At 37.3% G+C, this 19016-nt stretch overlaps 1 protein-coding gene across 3 annotated transcripts in view; it reads right to left on the bottom strand.

Annotated features, from left to right (window-relative positions):
* Positions 1-19016, bottom strand: part of LOC136875820 (zinc finger protein OZF-like) — an 80764-nt gene that overhangs the window by 44964 nt on the left and 16784 nt on the right. For 2 of the 3 annotated variants that reach the window (XM_068228183.1, XM_067149441.2), the window contains exons 2-3: positions 1760-1841; positions 1483-1605 (exon numbers count right to left, since the gene is read on the bottom strand). In XM_068228183.1, coding sequence (XP_068084284.1) covers positions 1483-1605; positions 1760-1828 — 192 coding nt within the window. In that variant the 5' untranslated portion in view covers positions 1829-1841. Of the gene's footprint in view, positions 1-1482; positions 1606-1759; positions 1842-17699; positions 17809-19016 lie in introns of those variants that run through there. The other variant, XM_068228182.1, reaches the window with a different exon arrangement.

Below are 19016 nucleotides of genomic sequence, written 5' to 3'. Positions count from 1 at the left end.
CAACATTGCTCTTGTGATCTCCATCACATCTTTTAGTATATTAATTTGCGACATGAATATTCTATTCTGTGAGATTTTGTTCACCAGCTTGTCAACTTTTTACAATCCCAAATGAAGACTGTGTTAAAATACTATCCCTAACTATGAAGAAAGCTGGTATTTAGGGCACGGTTCTAGGTGGAAGGTTTGTTATTTATGTTTAGTAGTGTCTTAACCTCATGCGAGAGTCAAGTCTCATCCATGCGGGGTTTTGACTTGTTTCCTTTTGCTTTTCTTTATGTGATGTGCCAGCCAATTCCAAGTGGCAGTATCCTCGTACCTAGAACATGAACAACGCAAGATATTTTAGTGCCACTGACCCTCTGGAGGAAACTTTTACTTGTACGTACTGATGGTTCAAGCGTGCATGCTCCGCTGCATATCCATCCCCACATTCTGCCAAGCCCAGATGGTGTTTATTTACCTGCATCAGAAATATGAGTAAGTGATGAGATTCTACCATCGTGACATGAGGAGCTACTTTATTTGGTTCTCTATGTGGACCATTTGTATACTGAATCTGCCCCCTCTGGTGTTTCTTAACTTATATTGCCTTATTTGTATTTACTTTAGTTTTGTGGCAGGTCATTTTGTTATCGTGACGTCAAGTGCCCCTTTTTGCTTCTCTTTCTTCATTTGCAATTTTCTTATTCCTAGTTGCTTTATGTCGCACCGACACAGATAGTTCTTATGGCAACGATGGGATAGGAAAGGTCTAGGTGTGGAAGGGGAGCAGCCATGGCCTTAATTAAGGTACAGCCCAAGCATTTGCCTGGTATAAAAATGGGAAACAACGGAAAACCATTTTCAGGGCTGCCGACTGTGGGGTTCGAACCCACTATCTCCTAGATGCAAGCTCACGGCTGCACCCCCCTAACCGCATGGCTAACTCGCTTGGTAAGCCATTTTTAGTCCATGTGTCACTATATCTTCCGTGCTCCAAAACAGGCTTTAAACCAGAAATGTTATTTTGGAAACGGAGAATAATAACGGATTTTGCGGTAAATAACAAAGAAAGAAAGTCACTGAGAAGAAAGGTTCAGCGACATAAATCATAAGAGATAGGAATTCTCCCTTATAATCCAATAAATACAATATTAGTAATAGAATTACTGGGCTTCTCTTTTCTCAATTTTAAGTGCATGTTCATTAATTAGTGCCTTAATAAACACAAGTCCCTGTTGGACATTCAGTACAAAGGTTTTCCATTTAACATGCTCTCTTTCCTAGTCCGAGCTTGTATTGTAAATACATAACAAACTATTGCTACTAAAATGCAGGAGAGCACAAATGTAGGTTACATCCAGCTCATGTTGTACAAAACACCACATCAGGATTTAAGTCGTCCTCCACAAGGGAGCTGGGACTTGAACCTCAGCTAATCAGGTTGAGATACAACAATAAAATGTTTCAATGCAATACTGAACCAAATATTGTGATCACCTGAATTTTATCTTCTTCCTTGGCAAATTCTTTACCCTCCTCCTCTCCAGTGAGATCATGAATTATAACTTCTGGTTCCAGTTTCATTGTCATCAGGTCGTCTACTGGTATCTCTTCTCTTGGCTGAAACAGTACACAACACTGATCCTGAGTTCGTTAAGTTAACAAAATGTACAATTTCATATGAATCACGATCTTCATGTATTCGAAAACTTAAGTCCTTACGACCCAATTATTCATGAAAGAATAAACACACACTATATATATTTTCACTTACAAAATTATAAGACTGCTCAGGATCTGACGGCCATTCTGGCTCACACTTAACAAAGACAGTTTCCTCCATAATGTCCGAGGACCTGCAATGCAAGAAAAATTAATAAATTAATTTAAATATACCAATTAATCACTCATCAAAGCAAGAAAATAAAACCTGTATTTGAAGCAGCATAGGTACATACATATTATACATGTACATTACATTTGTTATAGATTGTGATGCCTCTCAGCATTCAGTCTGCAAGCGCTGTGAGTTAATTATGTTCCTCCACAACAGTTCTCAAACTTTACGCACACACAATCCATTTTTTTAGAATTAAATTATTGGTTGCACTTTCCATTCACTCTGCTGTTTATACTAGACAGCCCCACTTTTCCCTTCTAAAACTTGAAATCAGGCTTAAAACCTGCCTTAACCCTTAGCACTCGAATTTGTTTAGTTGGTCAGACACCCCAACTCGTATTTATTTTTCTGGAAATGTATGGCTATACTGCCATCTCTTCTTAAGGCTAAAACAACTTATTTTGTGAAATTGAATATAAGCCTGCATGAATTCACTTGTCAAACTGTGCAGGAACTTCATAAAGTCAAACCAAACATCTCCGGAGCCTTCTTCGACTTGAGATTCACTTCCCAAACCATGTACATCCGTACTGCCCGGCCCACTTGATTTGCTTGAGGCGTCTTCCAACTGTAAGCACAGCGCTGGACTGGCTGTCCAAATCACGATAAGAATTATACTCAGAAGGCCATGCATTCTCTAAAGTGAAGGTACTGTACGACAATCACCAGCTACTTAAATTCCTGTATTAAAACCTGTTTTTCTGGGAGTAAACATAGTAACAGAAAACTGCACTGTTGGAACATTTCGAACACAAGGTTAAGAAATCATATTCTTTATTAGAATTGATGATGATGATGTTTAAAGGGGCCTAACATCAGCCCCTAATTTATTATAATTACCAGCGATTTTAAGTTGAGGAAAAACATAACACATGCAAATATTGTGAAGGAATATCAAAATAAAACCCAGCATTACCAATCCGTACAATCGAATACGAATGGTGACTTTGCAGCTTTACTACAAATTGTTGGAACTCTTTACATGCATCTGGCAACAATGGCCCATTATTACTTTGCATTTTTCTCAAGCACTTTCCTCTGCTCCTTCTCTACATCATTCGCAAGTCGTACTTCTTATCCCATCCCATCTGACAGCGACAATCTCTTCTTGCACTTTTTATGCATAAAGTTCACAATTGTTTTTCAACTCCTTTAAAGCATCCTTGTTGCAAGCCAATGAACGCTTTTCTTATACACTATGCATTTATAAAGCAATCTTTGTCTCTTCACAAGCGCCGAACATTGCCTTCATTTACACAAATTTTTTTTACAGGTGCACAATAATTACCAATTTCCATGTTTAATAACCATTACCTTAAATCTGACATAATGTTGACACGAACATGTTGAAATCTTGTTCCATATCTCTACAATACTATGATCCATCACGAAAATATTTCTGATTGCTAGGAAGTGCCAGACATGCCAGCTTTGGATGTTTGCAACGATGAGGACATTTCTCATACAATAGATGGTACAACATTTTGCTTCTCTGCCATCTAGCATCGGTGCTTGAACACAGAAAATGTAACTATCTGTCCACGTGTTGAACTGAGAGTGACATCAACCAGAGAAACAAGCCAGTTGATGACAGCACACTCTTTAAGGACGTACCAACTTATAAACATAACATAAATGTTCCTACAATTCATCAATTAAAAAAGCATGATTTGACAGAATCTGATGATGTTCTTTCAAGAACGAAACCTGTCATAAATTTAGTGTCTGACAAGCTTCCTCCTGCCACTATTCCCACCATATTTACCAGCAATCATTCTTGTTGGCCTTATCTCCGATCAATAACATATCCGGTGTTCATATAGCAAAGTTCACTGAACTCTCTGAATACAATCAATCACATCTACCATCCCTGATGAGTACTAAACAGATCTAAAGTCAGTAAAATGATCCATTAATTGTAATTTTGCGTTTCCTATCCAAGTTTATTGTCACCCACCATCCCTTGCTACTTTAACACCCAGCTGAACCCCTTACCTTCCAGTAAACACGTAACAAGGGTGTTTAACGTAGTCATGTTAGTCCCACTGTCAACACAAATGCCTTTCATTGCCTGTAATAACATAACTCGCAGGCTAGGGGAAATAAGACTCCCTCATGCCTGGAAGTCCCGCGCTCTACTTCTAGCCATGTCATGGGTTTTTACTGGGATCTGAGGACTGGTTTGAAGTCAATTCAGGCAAAGTGAAGATAACTGAGGAGCTATGTGACAGTGAGGCGTCAGCTTCAGGCTCAGCTAATATCCATCAGAATGTACAATATATTTTTCTGATCGAAGAAACATTGTGCAATCACAACTCTTCATTACATATTGTTTTTCCAATTACTTCATGCATCTAGTTCTGACGGTTGTCCTCCACCCTTTCTCAAATGCCTCTGATCACCTCGATAGTTGTTGCAAACCTTCCTGTCCCTTGCTTATAAATAGGTGCAATTACTGCTTTCGTCCAATCGGAAGGTACCTTCCTACCTTGCCAGTCCACGTCCTGCGTGTGTGACACAGTTCTTGGCTTAGCTTTAGATAATTCGATCATACCATCGATTCAATTCGGATTTCATTTCCATTGAGTTGGCAGCATTACCAGAACCAGAAGAGCTCCCTCCTTGCTCCTCACCCCCCCCCCCCCGTAAAACCAGCTATCACTAAAAGTTTTGCGTACTGTACTTACTCGTCTTTATGCACTAACACGCCCAGAAATATACAATAACAACATTAAACAAACAGCGTGATGTTCAAATACCTTAACTGCATTTGTCATACATGTGAAGCCTTCTGGATGAGTTACGTTAGCACTTGGTGATGTTAAGCCTCAATTAAGTGCTTCTACTCAAGTCAGCACTCTGAAGCCTACCGGTACTTCTTTTTCTAAGAAAAGATAGAAAAGCGCCATCACTCAATACTACGACATTCTCTCGATTAGAGATGGGTACTATCGACTGATAACTATCGTTTAAACATAAGAGTTTCATTTTTGGTCCGTATTGAACTGAGAATGGAAGATAGGAAAAAAAAAAAAAAACTAGAAAGGTTCCACCTTTTCAATACAAAAATGTTATAGGTTTATTTATAACATGTATTTGCACTTGGGACTAGTTTCGACGCTGTGTTGGCGTCATCATCAGCCAAAAAATGGGAAAATAGGCCAGTGTGTAGGCATTCATATTACACAAGGTGTTACATTAAACAATACAAATCTTGCAAGGAGATAAAAACATGGATGAATATAGAAACAAATGAATCGTTGAGAAAGCAAAAGTTATACATGTTAAAAAATAACCTTAACCACACATCTTGCAGTGCGAAAATATTCTTCTTGAATGATTCCTGAGTATAAAACACACGCGCACACATTTCTGAAGAGCCAGCAGGCAGGACAAAGTAAAGTGAAACCTTAAGGGATCTTCTGAGAAGAGTTCATCATTTTTCTATGTTCCGATTAAATAATGAAGTCTCCCTTGAGTTCCTGATAAACATATACAACAGGAAATTCTCCTTCACTCTCAACAATAGCTATAAAGACCAACGGTAAATTTCATTTTTCAAAGACGTGAAAGCATGATCTTGAACGTGATGTAACTCCTTTCATTTAACCCATTTTTTACACAAGGTGTTACATTAAATAATATAGGCCTATCTCACGAGGAGATAAAAACAGGGACGAATGTAGAAACACATGCACCGTTGAGAGAGCAAAAGTTGTACATATTAAAAATAAGTTTAAGCACATAACTTGCAGTGCGAAAATATTTGAATTTGAAAGATTCTTGAATAAAAGACGCACGCGCACACACTTCTAAAGAGCCAGCAGGCAGGAAAAAGTAAGGTGAAACCTTAAGAGTTCTTCTGAGAAGAGTTCATCATACTTTCAATGTTCCGACTAACTAATGAAGTCTCGTTTTGAGTTCCTGATAAACATAAACAACAGGAAATTAAACAATATACATCTTACAAGGAGATAAAAACAGGGAAAGTTATACATATTAAAAATAGTCTTAACCACAAATCTTGCAGTGTGAAAATATTCGTCTTGAATGATTCCCGAATACAAAACACACGCGCATACAATTCCGAAGAGCCAGCAGGCAGGAAAAAGTAAAGTGAAACCTTAAGAGTTCTTCTGAGAAGAGTTCATCATTTTTTCTATGTTCCGACTAGCTAATGAAGTCTCCCTTGAGTTCCTGATAAACATATACAACAGGAAATTCTCCTTCACTTTCAACAATAGCTAACGGTAAATTTCATTTTAATATTGTGCAGAGACGTGAAAGCATGATTATGAACATGATATAACTCCTTCATTTAACCCAATTTTTACACAAGGTGTTTCATTAAACAATACACATCTTACGAGGAGATGAAAACAGGGCCGAATGTAGAAACAAATGCATCGTTATGCATATTAAAAAATGAGCTTAACCACACAACTTGCAGTGCGAAAATATTTGCCTTGAATGATACATGAATACAAAAACGCACGCGCACACATTTCTAAAGAGCCAGCAGGCAGGAAAGAGTAAGGTGAAACCTTAAGAATGCTTCTGAGAAGAGTTGTATTTTAAATACTGTGTAGAGATGTGAAAGGATGATCTTGAACATGATATAACTTCTTCATTTAACCACCTATGAAAGTCTCTCTCTATATTACATAGCTTCAATAACAACCATTCTGTAGATGCACAAAATAATCTTGTAATCTTCACAGGTCCGGTATTCAGCTCAACAAGAATATAAAATTGGTATTCAGGAATACGTTTTTGAGAGTTTGGAGGTTGACTGTGTCAGTATTTGTGGTGTATTGTTGCAGCATTACGTGTAGGGAGGGGGGGGCAGGTTTCTGTGATGTTTATTGCGGGACATGAGGCGGAAAAGCTATGTCGCGAGATGAAGAGGAAACAGAGCGTGTTGTATAGTTTAGGTCTGGGGAGCGGCCATTGTTGGATTAGGAGGGGGGAGGGGAGGAGTGGTAGGGGAGGAGGAGTGGAAGGAAGGGAAGTATGGAGGGTGATGTGGTGAAAGTGTGTGGCGTGACAAAGTATTATGCATAATCTGAAAGACCGATCTGTTTTTCGGGATATTCATGTTTTTGAAAAATTCAATGAGAAAGTCGAATAGGATCTTTGGTTTCTCTGAGATATCATTTAAGTTTAGGTTGGGATTGAAATATTGGTCTAAATGAATATAGAGGTTTTCAGTGACGTCTAGGAGAGAACCTTTGTTTAGAATATCTAGTACCTCAAGATCTTGATTTATTTCAGTAAAATTGTGCTTAAATTCTTTTATATGTAGGCCGACCGCGGAAAAACGGTTGTGTTTTATGGCATTGACATGTTCTGCATATCTGATTTTAAAGCTGCGTCCTGTTTGCCCTAGGTAAGAACTTTTGCAGTCTTGGCAAGAAAACCTATATACACCTGATTTAGAAAAAGGACTACTTTTATTTATTGATGAAGAGTTGTGTAGAATCTCTGTGCTTCTATTGTTAGTACGAAAGGCTATTTTAACGTTGTGTTTTTTAAGGACGTTAGTGACGTAAATTTCTTTATTGAAGGTAAATGTGGAAAACGTGGCAGTGCTAGTATTGTCTTTTATTAGGGTGGTTTTTGGGCGGTGTCTGAATTTATTGATTATTCTTTCAATAAAGGATTCATTATATCCATTGAATTTTGCTATAGAGCGGATGGTGTTCAATTCTTTATTTAAGTTTTTTCTTGACATCGGAATTTTGAATGCTCGGTCTACTAAGCTATTATATGTAGCCGCTTTGTGTGTTTGGGGGTGTAGTGAGTCATTTCTTATAGTAGTGGCCGTTTGAGTGGGCTTTCTATAGATACTATATGTGAACGAAGAGGGGTGCCTATTGATTGTTAGGTCTAGGAAGTTGATGGAGTTGTTTGTCTCTGATTCTAAGGTAAATTTAATGTTATGATCAATGTTATTGAGGTTTTTGAGGGTGGATGGTGCGTCTACGGAGCGTTCATCTAGGATTATAAATGTGTCATCTACGTACCTCGCCCAGAATTGGATATTAGCAAATTTGATGTTATTGTCGAACTATCGAACTAGTCAACTACTTAAAAACAATTAAATAAGCTTATAGTAGGTTCCACCTTTTCAATACGTTTACAATGTTGTTATCTGATGTTTACAACATTATTTATTACAAATTACAGGACATGTTTCGGTGTACAATTTTTAACACCATCATCAGCTGCACGAAAAGTTTATAGAAACTTGGCGGTCAAAACAATGAACAGCATATTATCATACTTAACTCCTTATATACAGGCAATAGAATGATGTTATAATTAAATTTAACACGTTCAGTACCTGCTTCTGAGCGGGACACTTGAATGCCTGGACCAGCCATTTTCATGCCCGGCCCTCTTAACATGCATCACTTAATACAATTTACAATTACTCCTAAAATGTTAGAAAAATGATATTTTGCGCTTACCTCCAGTAAATATTTAGGGTGTGATATCTGGTATCACAGGTTTCAAAATACGTCTAATTCTATACAGCCTATCTGTATTTTCGGCATAATGATTACTGTCACCGAAGTGAAGAAATGAAAGAATATGAAGGAAGCGTATTCGGAACATTGTTTTAGAAAATATCGGAGTCTGAAAGACAGGGTCTTCGGTCCAGTACATTTTTATATCAGGATTTTGGACTAATCGGTTTCCACGATTGCATCGTCGAATTCTTTGTGAAAGGCTGGGGCACCGCACTTATCACTTGACTCGCGTATAGATTGGTCTGCACTCACACACACATACTGATAAAATTAGTCATTCATGAAAATACTCACGTAACTCAAAATACCCTGCTTATTTTCTATTTGAACATTTATACCTGAAATCCCTATAAATGGTGGAACAGGTGGACAATAACTAGGATTATATGTATCAGGCACTTCACTTTTCTCTATAGGCCTATCGGATTTGGGAATCGGAATTTCCTCATCACTCTCATTTTCACTATCTGAGTCTATTTGAGGAATAAGTTCATCACCACAATAATCATTGTGAACAATATCTAATAATTAATCTTCCGTAAGAAACTTTGTTTTATAAGCCATTAATGACACGCTGCATTGGAATCTCAAGTACTATCTTGACGCGCGAGGAAGTGCTGAGATTTTCTCGGTAAAACAGCTAACATAAACATGAGCCCACTCAACGCGAGGGTCAACCAACTTCCTACTACAACCAGTAACGCTGACTAAGGTGTAAGAATCCATAGATGACAAATATAAACAGCATTGCTTCACGCGGAACATTAAACGTCTTACGCCGTCCACGGCCCGCAGCACAGGAGCAAGCTTGAACGTCTTACGGCGTCCACGGTCCTCAATGGGTTAACATCTTATTATGCTAGGTTAAAACTAATTTGTGTAACATATCGTTGATTCTCAGCAGTAGGCCAGCATATCCATGAGTATAAACATAAATTTACAGATATAAATGAAGACCTTGAGATCATGGAAACACTGGCTAAAGGACAGAGGCTTGACATTACGGAAGCATGTTTACTACATCTACATCAATATTATAACACCAACCTTAATCTGAACGAAATCTCGGAAAAACCTAAGGTATTATTTGATTGTCTGATTCTATTACTCAACAACTTAAAAATTCCAGAAAATTCGAACGTCTTCCGTACTCTACGTAACAACTTTGCGTATTACAGTCTACGTCCACAACGCCCCCCGCACCTCCTCCTAAACAGCCAATGTTCTGGAAACACCCCTTTTACCGCCCCTACTTCTCCTTCCCTAACGCTTCATCACGCAGTGCAAGAAACAAGAAGACACACTCGTTGTGCTGCAGCCATCAAGCGAGGTACACAGCTTTAGAGGCGAGTCAGGCGTTTCAATAATTCAATCAGTTTCTCTATCAATTTTCTTGCTTTTCTTTTAACATAGGGTTTCATCATTACAGGTGCCTATTGAACTGAGAATCGTAGCCTGCTTAACAACTATAGGGCAAATTAATATCACAGTTCAACCACTACATAAACGACATCAAAAATACTACGTTTTTACTCAACAAAAATAAGAAGACGGCTCAGCTTTAATAATTCTTTTGTATACAATGAACTTTTAATTAAACAAAATAACATATACAAAAAATGAATATCTTAATGTCAAACGGACTGCATTCAACTTCAATCCTCTAATTTAGGATCACATGTGAAACCAATATTACGAGTGTATAATATTATAGACATTAAGGAACCGAAGACCATTCATATATCAAATGAAGAATTTTATATTTTGACATGCAAGAATCTCCTTGTCACACAAATTAGTTTTAACCTAGTATAATAAGATGTTAGATTTAATTATAACATCATTCTATTGCCTGTATATAAGGAGTTAAGTATGATAATATGCTGTTCATTGTTTTGACTGCTAAGTTTCTATACACTTTTCAAACAGCTGATGATGGTGTTAAAAACTGTACACTGAAACATGTCCTGTGATTTCAAAAAATCAAAATCAAAATCTCTTTATTTGCAAATGAGGTGTCTACCTCGGTGGCAAATGGTTCACTAAAATACATTATTGTCAAGCACTAAATTTTAAATTAACAGGAGACGAAGAAAAGTTTCCTAGAATACAATTTTATACGATTTACGCTAATAATTCTTTCTATTAAACACACACATCATCCTTAATAAATTTATATTGTTTACAAAATTCTACTTATAATATCTTACAAACATAGTCAACTCATATACAGTACGGTATGTGAAATTACTTCTAATAATACTATACAACTGGTATAAGATTAAAATTAACATTGAATTTATTTACATATTTATATTTTACCCATTTTGGAACCTAAGTAGCATAACAACCTGCTGCGTCTTAACCAGAGCCTCTTTTGCCACCACCTTTCAGAGTTCCCGAAGGGCCTTCACAGCTACCATAGCGGTCCCAGGGCCCTCGAAGTCCCCACTGTACTTCACCGCTACAGGCAGTCCCCTACTTGGGCTGTCCAAACACCTTAGACCAGGGGATGGAATTAATTTAATCACACACATTTATTACTTACAATATCCTGCACTGGTCGAATACCCTCTAACATTTAATTTATTATCTCTGTTGTTGTTTATTCTCTTCTTGAATATCTGTACAGATTTTGGAAAAGGATCAAACACTACCCCTGGAAAACTGTTCCACTCCTTCACGCCCTTCCCAATGAAAGAAAATTTACCCCAATTGCTTCTGCTAAAATTCCTTCTAATTTTGTACTTGTGGTCAGTTCTACCAATATAATTATTTTTCCAACCGAAGCCTCTCACGGATATCTCCCCATGCTTCTTCTCCTGTATAGGCTCTATATAATCCTACAAGTCTAGTTTTCTCCCTTCTCTTATTTAAAGTTTCCCACCCAAGTTCCTTTAACATTTCTGATACACCACTCTTTCTCCTGAAATCCCCTGTTACAAACCTTGCTGCTTTCCTCTGCACACCATCTAGTTCTTTTATTAGGTATTCTTGGTGAGGATCCCAAACACTGTTTGCATATTCCAATAATGGACGAACCATACTTAAGTAACTTTTTTGTTTTAATTCTTTGTTGCATCCTTTAAGTAGCCTCATTATGACATGTAACGATCTGTATGCTTTCCCAACAACGTCATCAACATGACCCTTCCAGTGCAAATTACTTTCAAATCTCACACCTAAGTATTTGCACTTGCCATCTTTTGGGATAACTACCTCATCCAAAGTATATTCAAATTCAGTTTTAAAGCTCCTGTTTGTAAATGTTGTAACAGTTGATTTGCCTCCATTAATCTTCATATTATTTTCTTCAACCCATTCCTGGATACTCTCAAGGTCCCTTTGTAATTCTGAACAATCCTCAATGTTATTTATTTCCCTATAAACAATTATGTCATCTGCAAACAATCTTATTTTCGATGTTATATTGTTCCCTAAGTCATTTGCGTATATTAAGAAAAGTAACGGACCGATTATACTACCCTGTGCAATTCCCTTCCAGACTTTCTCTTCCTGTGATATATTATTTCCTACTTTGACTTTCTGAACCCTTGAATTTAGAAATGTTCTTATCCAACGTATAACCCTTACGTCCAATCCTATTCCCTCCAATTTCTTTAATAATATTCCATGTTCCACTCTATCAAAGGCTTTGGAAAGATCTATGGCTATGCAATCTAACTGGCCTCCTGAATCCAATTGATCTGATATGTCCTGCTGAAATCCCACTAGTTGTGCCTCGCAAGAAAATTTCTTTCTAAATCCGTACTGGCTCCTCATGAGCCAAGTTTTATCATCACATATCCCTCTGATGTACTTTGCTATTAAACTCTCCAGTATTTTACAAACTATACTGGTCAGGCTGATTGGTCTGTAGTTCTCTGGTTTCCTTTTATCACCCTTTCCTTTATAAATTGGTATTATTATAGATTCCTTCCATTCCTTTGGTATCACACTATTATTTATGACATAGTCAAAGAGAAATTTTAAATAAGGCACTATATACCACCCCATTGTCTTTAATACCTCCCCAGTAATTTGATCACTTCCTGCTGCTTTTCCTTGCTGAAGCAGTTGGATTTCTCTGAAAATATCTTCATTTGTGAATGAGAAGCTTCTTGTTTCCCTCTGTGTCTCTCCCTCTCTATCTTCTGTTACGGTTTCCAAGTCCTGACAATCTTCTACTGAATCTCGGAATTCCCTACTAAAGAGGTTTGCTTTCTCAGTATCTGTTAAATAGTGTTCACCCCCTTCTCCCACCATTGTAGGAATTTGGATTCCTTTTCCTTTTTGATTCTTAATATATGAATACAGCTTTTTCCATTTCCCTTTGTGGTCATTACCCTCTTGAAGAATGCCATTCATATAATTCTCTTTTGCTTCCGTTTTCACTCTATTCAGTTCCCTCATTAGTTGTTTTCTAGTTTCTCTATTCTCCCTACCTTCTTTGATTTTCCTGTTTACTATTCTACATTTTCTTTTTAATTTTCTTATTTCTCTTGTGTAATAAACAGGGTCTGAGGTCATTTTACCCTTCTTAACAGGTACAAATCTCTTCTCTCCTTCCCAAATTATTCCTTTAAATTTAGCCCAAAGTGTATCCACATTATTCCCTTCACTTAACCAACAACTGAATTGTGATTTAAGGTAAGTCCCAAATTCATCAACTTTAGTTTTTCTGTATAATTTCTTGTCTTTTGTGACCCTCTTATTAAGCATTTTTGTACGAGTCCTACATCCATTATTACAGCCTTATGGTCACCTATTCCTTCAATTACCTCAGTTTTATCAACAATTTCCCATGGTTTAACCAAGAATACATCTAGCAAGTTATTGAGACGAGTTGGTTCTTGTACTACTTCTGTAAATCCTCCCTCCCAAATTAACTTATTTGCCAGTTTCTGTTCATGGGCTTCACTTGCAGCTCCATTCCATTCAACTTCAGGCAAGTTTAGATCTTCCCCAATTATTACCGTATCATTATTGTTTTTATGAGTATAATCTATTATTTTCTCAAATATTTCCATGTCTCTTTCCTCTCTTCCAGGCCTATATGTTCCTATAATTCCCACCTCCTTCATATTATCACAAACTAATTTTTTCCCTAATATTTCATCCCTTTCATCAGTAAACCATTCATGCGAACAATAAGTTTCCTTCACCAGAATAAATACCCCTCCTCCTTTTTTGTCTCCTCGGTCTCTACGATAGACTGTATACCCTTCTGGAAATACTTCTGTATTACCCACCCCTTCTCTCAACCACGATTCCACTCCTATCACCACATCCGTCTCATAAGATTCCATCAATGTACCGAATTTTAATTGTTTATTTACTACACTCTGACAGTTTACCAAGAGCAATCTCAGACCTCCTTCCTCCCTAAAACTTGACTGTTGCAATTGGGTAACGTTTGACTCATGAGTTGATAACTTCCCTGGAACCCAGATCCTTGTACATAGATCTTGATTTAAGGGTCTAGGTTTTCTGGCAAGTTTCCCTGTATGTGCCAGTTTAGTGGTATGGGTTTTCTTAAGTACAGATTAGTTTGCAAATCTCTGTTGATAATTGTAGCAATTTGTCTACAGAGAGTTGCTCTTCCATTACCATTTAGATGTAACCCATGTCTAGTGAACATTTGCCTGCCAAGACCTAAAGTACCTACTACATAGACATTTCTAAAACTCTTACATAATCTCATGATTTTTATATTTACATCATGTACAGCTTTGTTCACACATGAGTCCTCTAAAAGGTCATACCTGGGTGGCACATTTAGTACAATTACTTTTGAGTCAGGTAGTTTGGAAATCTTACCTCTGAGAGTCGTAATTAGTTCCTCACCTTCATTTGCAGCAATGTCATTTGTACCACTCACAATCACCACATAATTGTCCTTCTCTAACACAGGAAAATGTAATTTGTAATAAATAATGTTGTAAACATCAGATAACAACATTGTAAATGTAAAAAGATGGAACCTACTATAAGCTTATTTAATTGTGATCTCAGTTCAATACGGATAAAAACATGAAATTCCTTACGCTTAATACTTAAAAACAAGTCAAGTGATTTCAGTCGTGTACCCCGTCATGGATCTCTGCACGTTTCACTGTCCAGTCAGCGCAAAACACGTTGACTGAATTCAGTCGCATTCCCCGTCATGGATCTCTCCACGTTTCACTGTCCAGTCAGCGCAATACAAGTTGACTTAATTCAGTCGCATTCCTGCGACAGCGACATGGAAGGGAATGGAACTATTGGTCCATAGTCACTTCGGATATCTCCAACAGCTATCGGGGGTTTTTGGTATCTTGCTGTCTATATAAATACATTCCTTGTTATTTGTAAATATTGCTAAATTCATGTTATTGTGCAGTTTGTTATTGTGTAGCAGAAAAAACGAGTCCCAAAATGCATGAAGTATGGGATTACTTTGAGAAAATAAGTTCTATATCTGCTTTGTGTCTCCTGTTTAAGAAAGAATGCAAATGTTCCAATAACACATCGAATATGAGGGACCATTTAAAGCGCCAACATGTGACTGTTGAGCAAAACACGGGCGGAATCTGATCATTTACGATTCCTAACAAAATAATAAGTTTATCTGGAAATGAGACACAATCCACACTCACCTCGTCCACCTTCACCGCCAAAGAAAACGTTTCACAGCTAGATCAGAACCCTAGAACAAAGCCTACTCGCCAGTTGCATCTCTACGATAGTTACACAACTAATGATATTTCGGATGCTAGAATTGAAAAAAATAACTTATTAGTGGTTAAAATTGTTTTTCAGAGATATGCAGCCCTTGTCAATTACAGAAGATTGTGGTATCAAAGAATTAATTCTTGAACTTGAACCAAGATACATTCTTCCAAATCGGAAATGGCTTACCTCTACAATTCTACGAAGCTTATACGACTCGACCCACACTGAATTACAGAATGAGTTATGTGCAGCTTATCAGTGACTACAGACATAGGGTCTTCTTTGAATACCAAATTGTTTCTCACTGTGACTTGCCACTATTTTGATAGTGAAAGAGATAGATTACGGTCGTGTGTGCTTGCTACGAAAGAACTGTCCCAGAGTCACACTGCACAATACTTATCAGATGTTCTGAAACAAGTTTTTGGACGACTGGGGCGTTACAGATAGAATAGTAGCTATTGTAACTGATAGTGGAGCGAATATAAAAGCTACCGTAAATAATCTTGGCATACCAAATATGCCATGTGCTGCACATATGTTAAATTTAGTTGTTAATGATGCTATGGCTATACATGTAAAATTAGCAAATATTCCTAGAGTCTACCGTGCATTGGTCACACATTTTATGTCAAGTGTTGCTGCTGCAGATAAACTCAGGTCAATGCAAAGACAAATGGGATTTAAACAACTCAAAGTGAAGCAAGATGTATGTTCCAGGTGGAACTCCATACTTACAATGCTTGAACGATTGAAGGAAATCATGCAGCCCCTTTTGGCTACTCTTATGTCTTTACCTAAAAGTCCAGAGCCCTTAACTGCCGACCAATGGTAAGTTGTTGAAGATTGTATTCCATTGTTAGAATTAATGGAAGTAATGACACAGAAACTTTCTGCCAATAGAATTTATAGCCTGAAACAAAAATCCAAGCCCGTATGTTCCGCCACTGTCATACTCCGCCAGTATATCGAGAAAGCCTATGAAGATAGAAGAAACTGCCCTGGAAAAATAAGGCATCAATGCCAAAACTCTATAAACTTGCTCAGAAGTAACTGCAACGTCGGTTCCAACTGAGAGTATTTTCTTGAAGGCTGGAATGACTATCTGAAAAAAGGTACCACCTAAAATAGAAGAAGCTTGATAAACTTATTTTCCTCAATATGAACTTAAAGTGACTTGTAAGATACCCAGCTTTGCCTCTGTGAACCAAACATGTTTGTATGTGGGCTGTTGTATGTTAACTTTATAGGTAACTACTTGATACTTGTTGCTTATGTGCTCTTTGTTTCCTTGTATATTTGTTTATATTAATTATGTTGTTAATAAATAAGGCCTAATTACAATAATAATCTAGAAAATACCATAGTAGTGTGTTTGGCTATTCTCATCCCGACAGTGTACTACAGCAACAAGGTTTACATTAGCATTGTTCAAGAATAGAGCCTCATTGCAGTCTTCTACGTTTCACTGTCCAGTTAGTACCAAGAAAGGCAATTCGTATTATGTTGGTTCATAGCAAGGGTATCCCTATTTATTAGCCCGGTGTACGGATGAGTGCGTAAATTGGATTTTAACCTGTGTAAGTTCCTTGGAAGCGTGATTATATAAGTCTGGGATTGGGGTATGCGCCCAAAGGTACAGTACCATACTATTGTGTCATCTGCCAGGAATGAATATAAAAAAGTGGAAAACTATATTAAACTAAGGATACAGTGTCCGCTGCCAGTGAATGGGATATGAAGCTGGGATCTCCAGGTGGTGCAGCTTCTTATTCCTAATGTGGAGTGGAGTGAACTTCTTGGCTGCGAACGTGGGTCCCTTTGAATGAATTTGTAAGTCAATATAACACGGAGACCTGTACTGCAGAAATACATGCGTAACACCACCATGGAACAGCGGGACGCACTCACGAAACCGCGAATTACAGTATGAAAATTCTTGAGACCCGTTAGTGGGGTAGGCTGTGGATAGTACGGCCATGACGTCCACGTTTCTTTGAATTTCTTCACTCACTGTCGAAAGCAGAATTTAACTTGCCCTGATGAAGGCCAATGCAATTTGGCTGAAAGCTTGGCTCCATTAAATAAACATAATGGCTATGATGCAGTGGTCATTTATTTATTTACTTTAACATTTATTTTGTTCTAATGGGTGTCTACACAAGTGATTTCAAATTATTGGTAAATTGCGTTTAAAAACGAAGCCTAATTAGTAAAAGTACGGCTCTCCACTTTTGATACGGAGAGTTTTGACTGGAAACACTCCAATGTTCTTCATGGAATGACTAGCATTATATGAATACTTTCTTTCACTGAAATCATTTGACTATTCAGCCTTCCCGACAGGAAGTAAAGAATACTATCGTTCGATTGAAAACATTCGACTATTCATTCCTCTCGACTACGAAGTTTCCACTAAGGAAAAACCTCCTTCCATCGTCGCAGGCATAAACAAACATTTCATATCACTCCGCAAGTTCCTCGTACTCCTTACGTAGATAACAAGATAAATAAAAATTGAAATACATTAACTTTGCCACAAAATAACAGGTAGGCCTACTTACGTGACACGTATTCCATTAATCCGAATGCAAGGGGCTCAATTCCCTGTAGACAGGAAGATTTGCTGTTATTGCTTCACTAGAATCCTCTCCTAAATAAATGATGAATTCGCCACACTCTACGTACAAAACACTAATCACACGTGGTCTAATAACGTGACCAATGGTGAATAATTTTCATGCACTATAAATGCTTGAACCAGACATACCACTGAACTTGGATGGTAATACATTTAAATTAAATACATTTATTAAACTTTCAGACATTTCGCTGTCTTCTGTTTTACATCAGCTGGAACCTATCCGTATATAGATCTCAATCAAGGTCATGCATAACCTCGGAGCTGCTACAAAGGGGATTCCAGCGAGCATACGTTTATAAGATATTGATCAAAAGCTTAGAAAAATATTTTCAATCAGCGAAACGCTTTCACTTCAAACTTTCAGAAACAGCTTGTACAATTATATTTTTAAATTTAGAATATCTACTGGGTGGACAGACAAAGAAGGAAGTGCGTTCTCCTGAAAAACCTGACTACGGGCCAAATTCATAGACAGCACTTATACATAAGTGGAACCCTTCAGTAATAAGGCATCACTTATAATAAGTAGTCACTTATATGAGTTTACATTTCATAGACAGCACTTAATGAGCACACTCATCGCACAGTAAGTATTCACTGGAGATGCAGCAATGATGTATATTATTCCCATGCTTCCTGGATCGTGTAGTTCTGGCTACCGAATAGTGGGATGATCTATTGTGTTTTGTTTATCGAAGGACATTGCGCGACATTTTTTAGGTTAAAAGATCGTCTATTTTGTATTTAGTTATTAGAATGTATAACAAAACATCGAGCTGAGACAGAACCTGCAAGAACACGCGCACAATATCAAAAATCAAAAACTCTTTACTTGCAAATGAGGTGTCTACCTCGGTGGCAAATGGTACACTAAAATACATTATTGTCAAGCACTAAATATTAAATTAACAAGAGAAGAAAATTTTCTTATAATACAATATTATACAATTTACGCTAACAATTTTTTCTATTAAACACACAGCTCATCCTTAATAAATTTATATTGTTTACAAAATTCTACTTATAATATATCCTGTACTATTTACAAGTATAGTCAACTGATATACAGTATGTGGAATTACTTCAAATGATACTATACAACTGGTATAAGATTAAACTTTACATTGCATTTATTTACTTTTTTTTTTTTTACCCATTCTGGAACCTAAGTAGCATAACGACCCGCTGCGTCTTAACCAGAGCCCCTTTTGCCACCACTTTTCAGAGTTCCTAAAGG

The sequence above is a fragment of the Anabrus simplex genome, chromosome 6, assembly GCF_040414725.1.
Source record: "Anabrus simplex isolate iqAnaSimp1 chromosome 6, ASM4041472v1, whole genome shotgun sequence".
Lineage (NCBI taxonomy): Eukaryota > Metazoa > Arthropoda > Insecta > Orthoptera > Tettigoniidae > Anabrus > Anabrus simplex.
The sequence above is the reverse complement of the archived record's forward strand: the minus strand, read 5'-3'. Positions and strand labels throughout refer to the sequence as shown.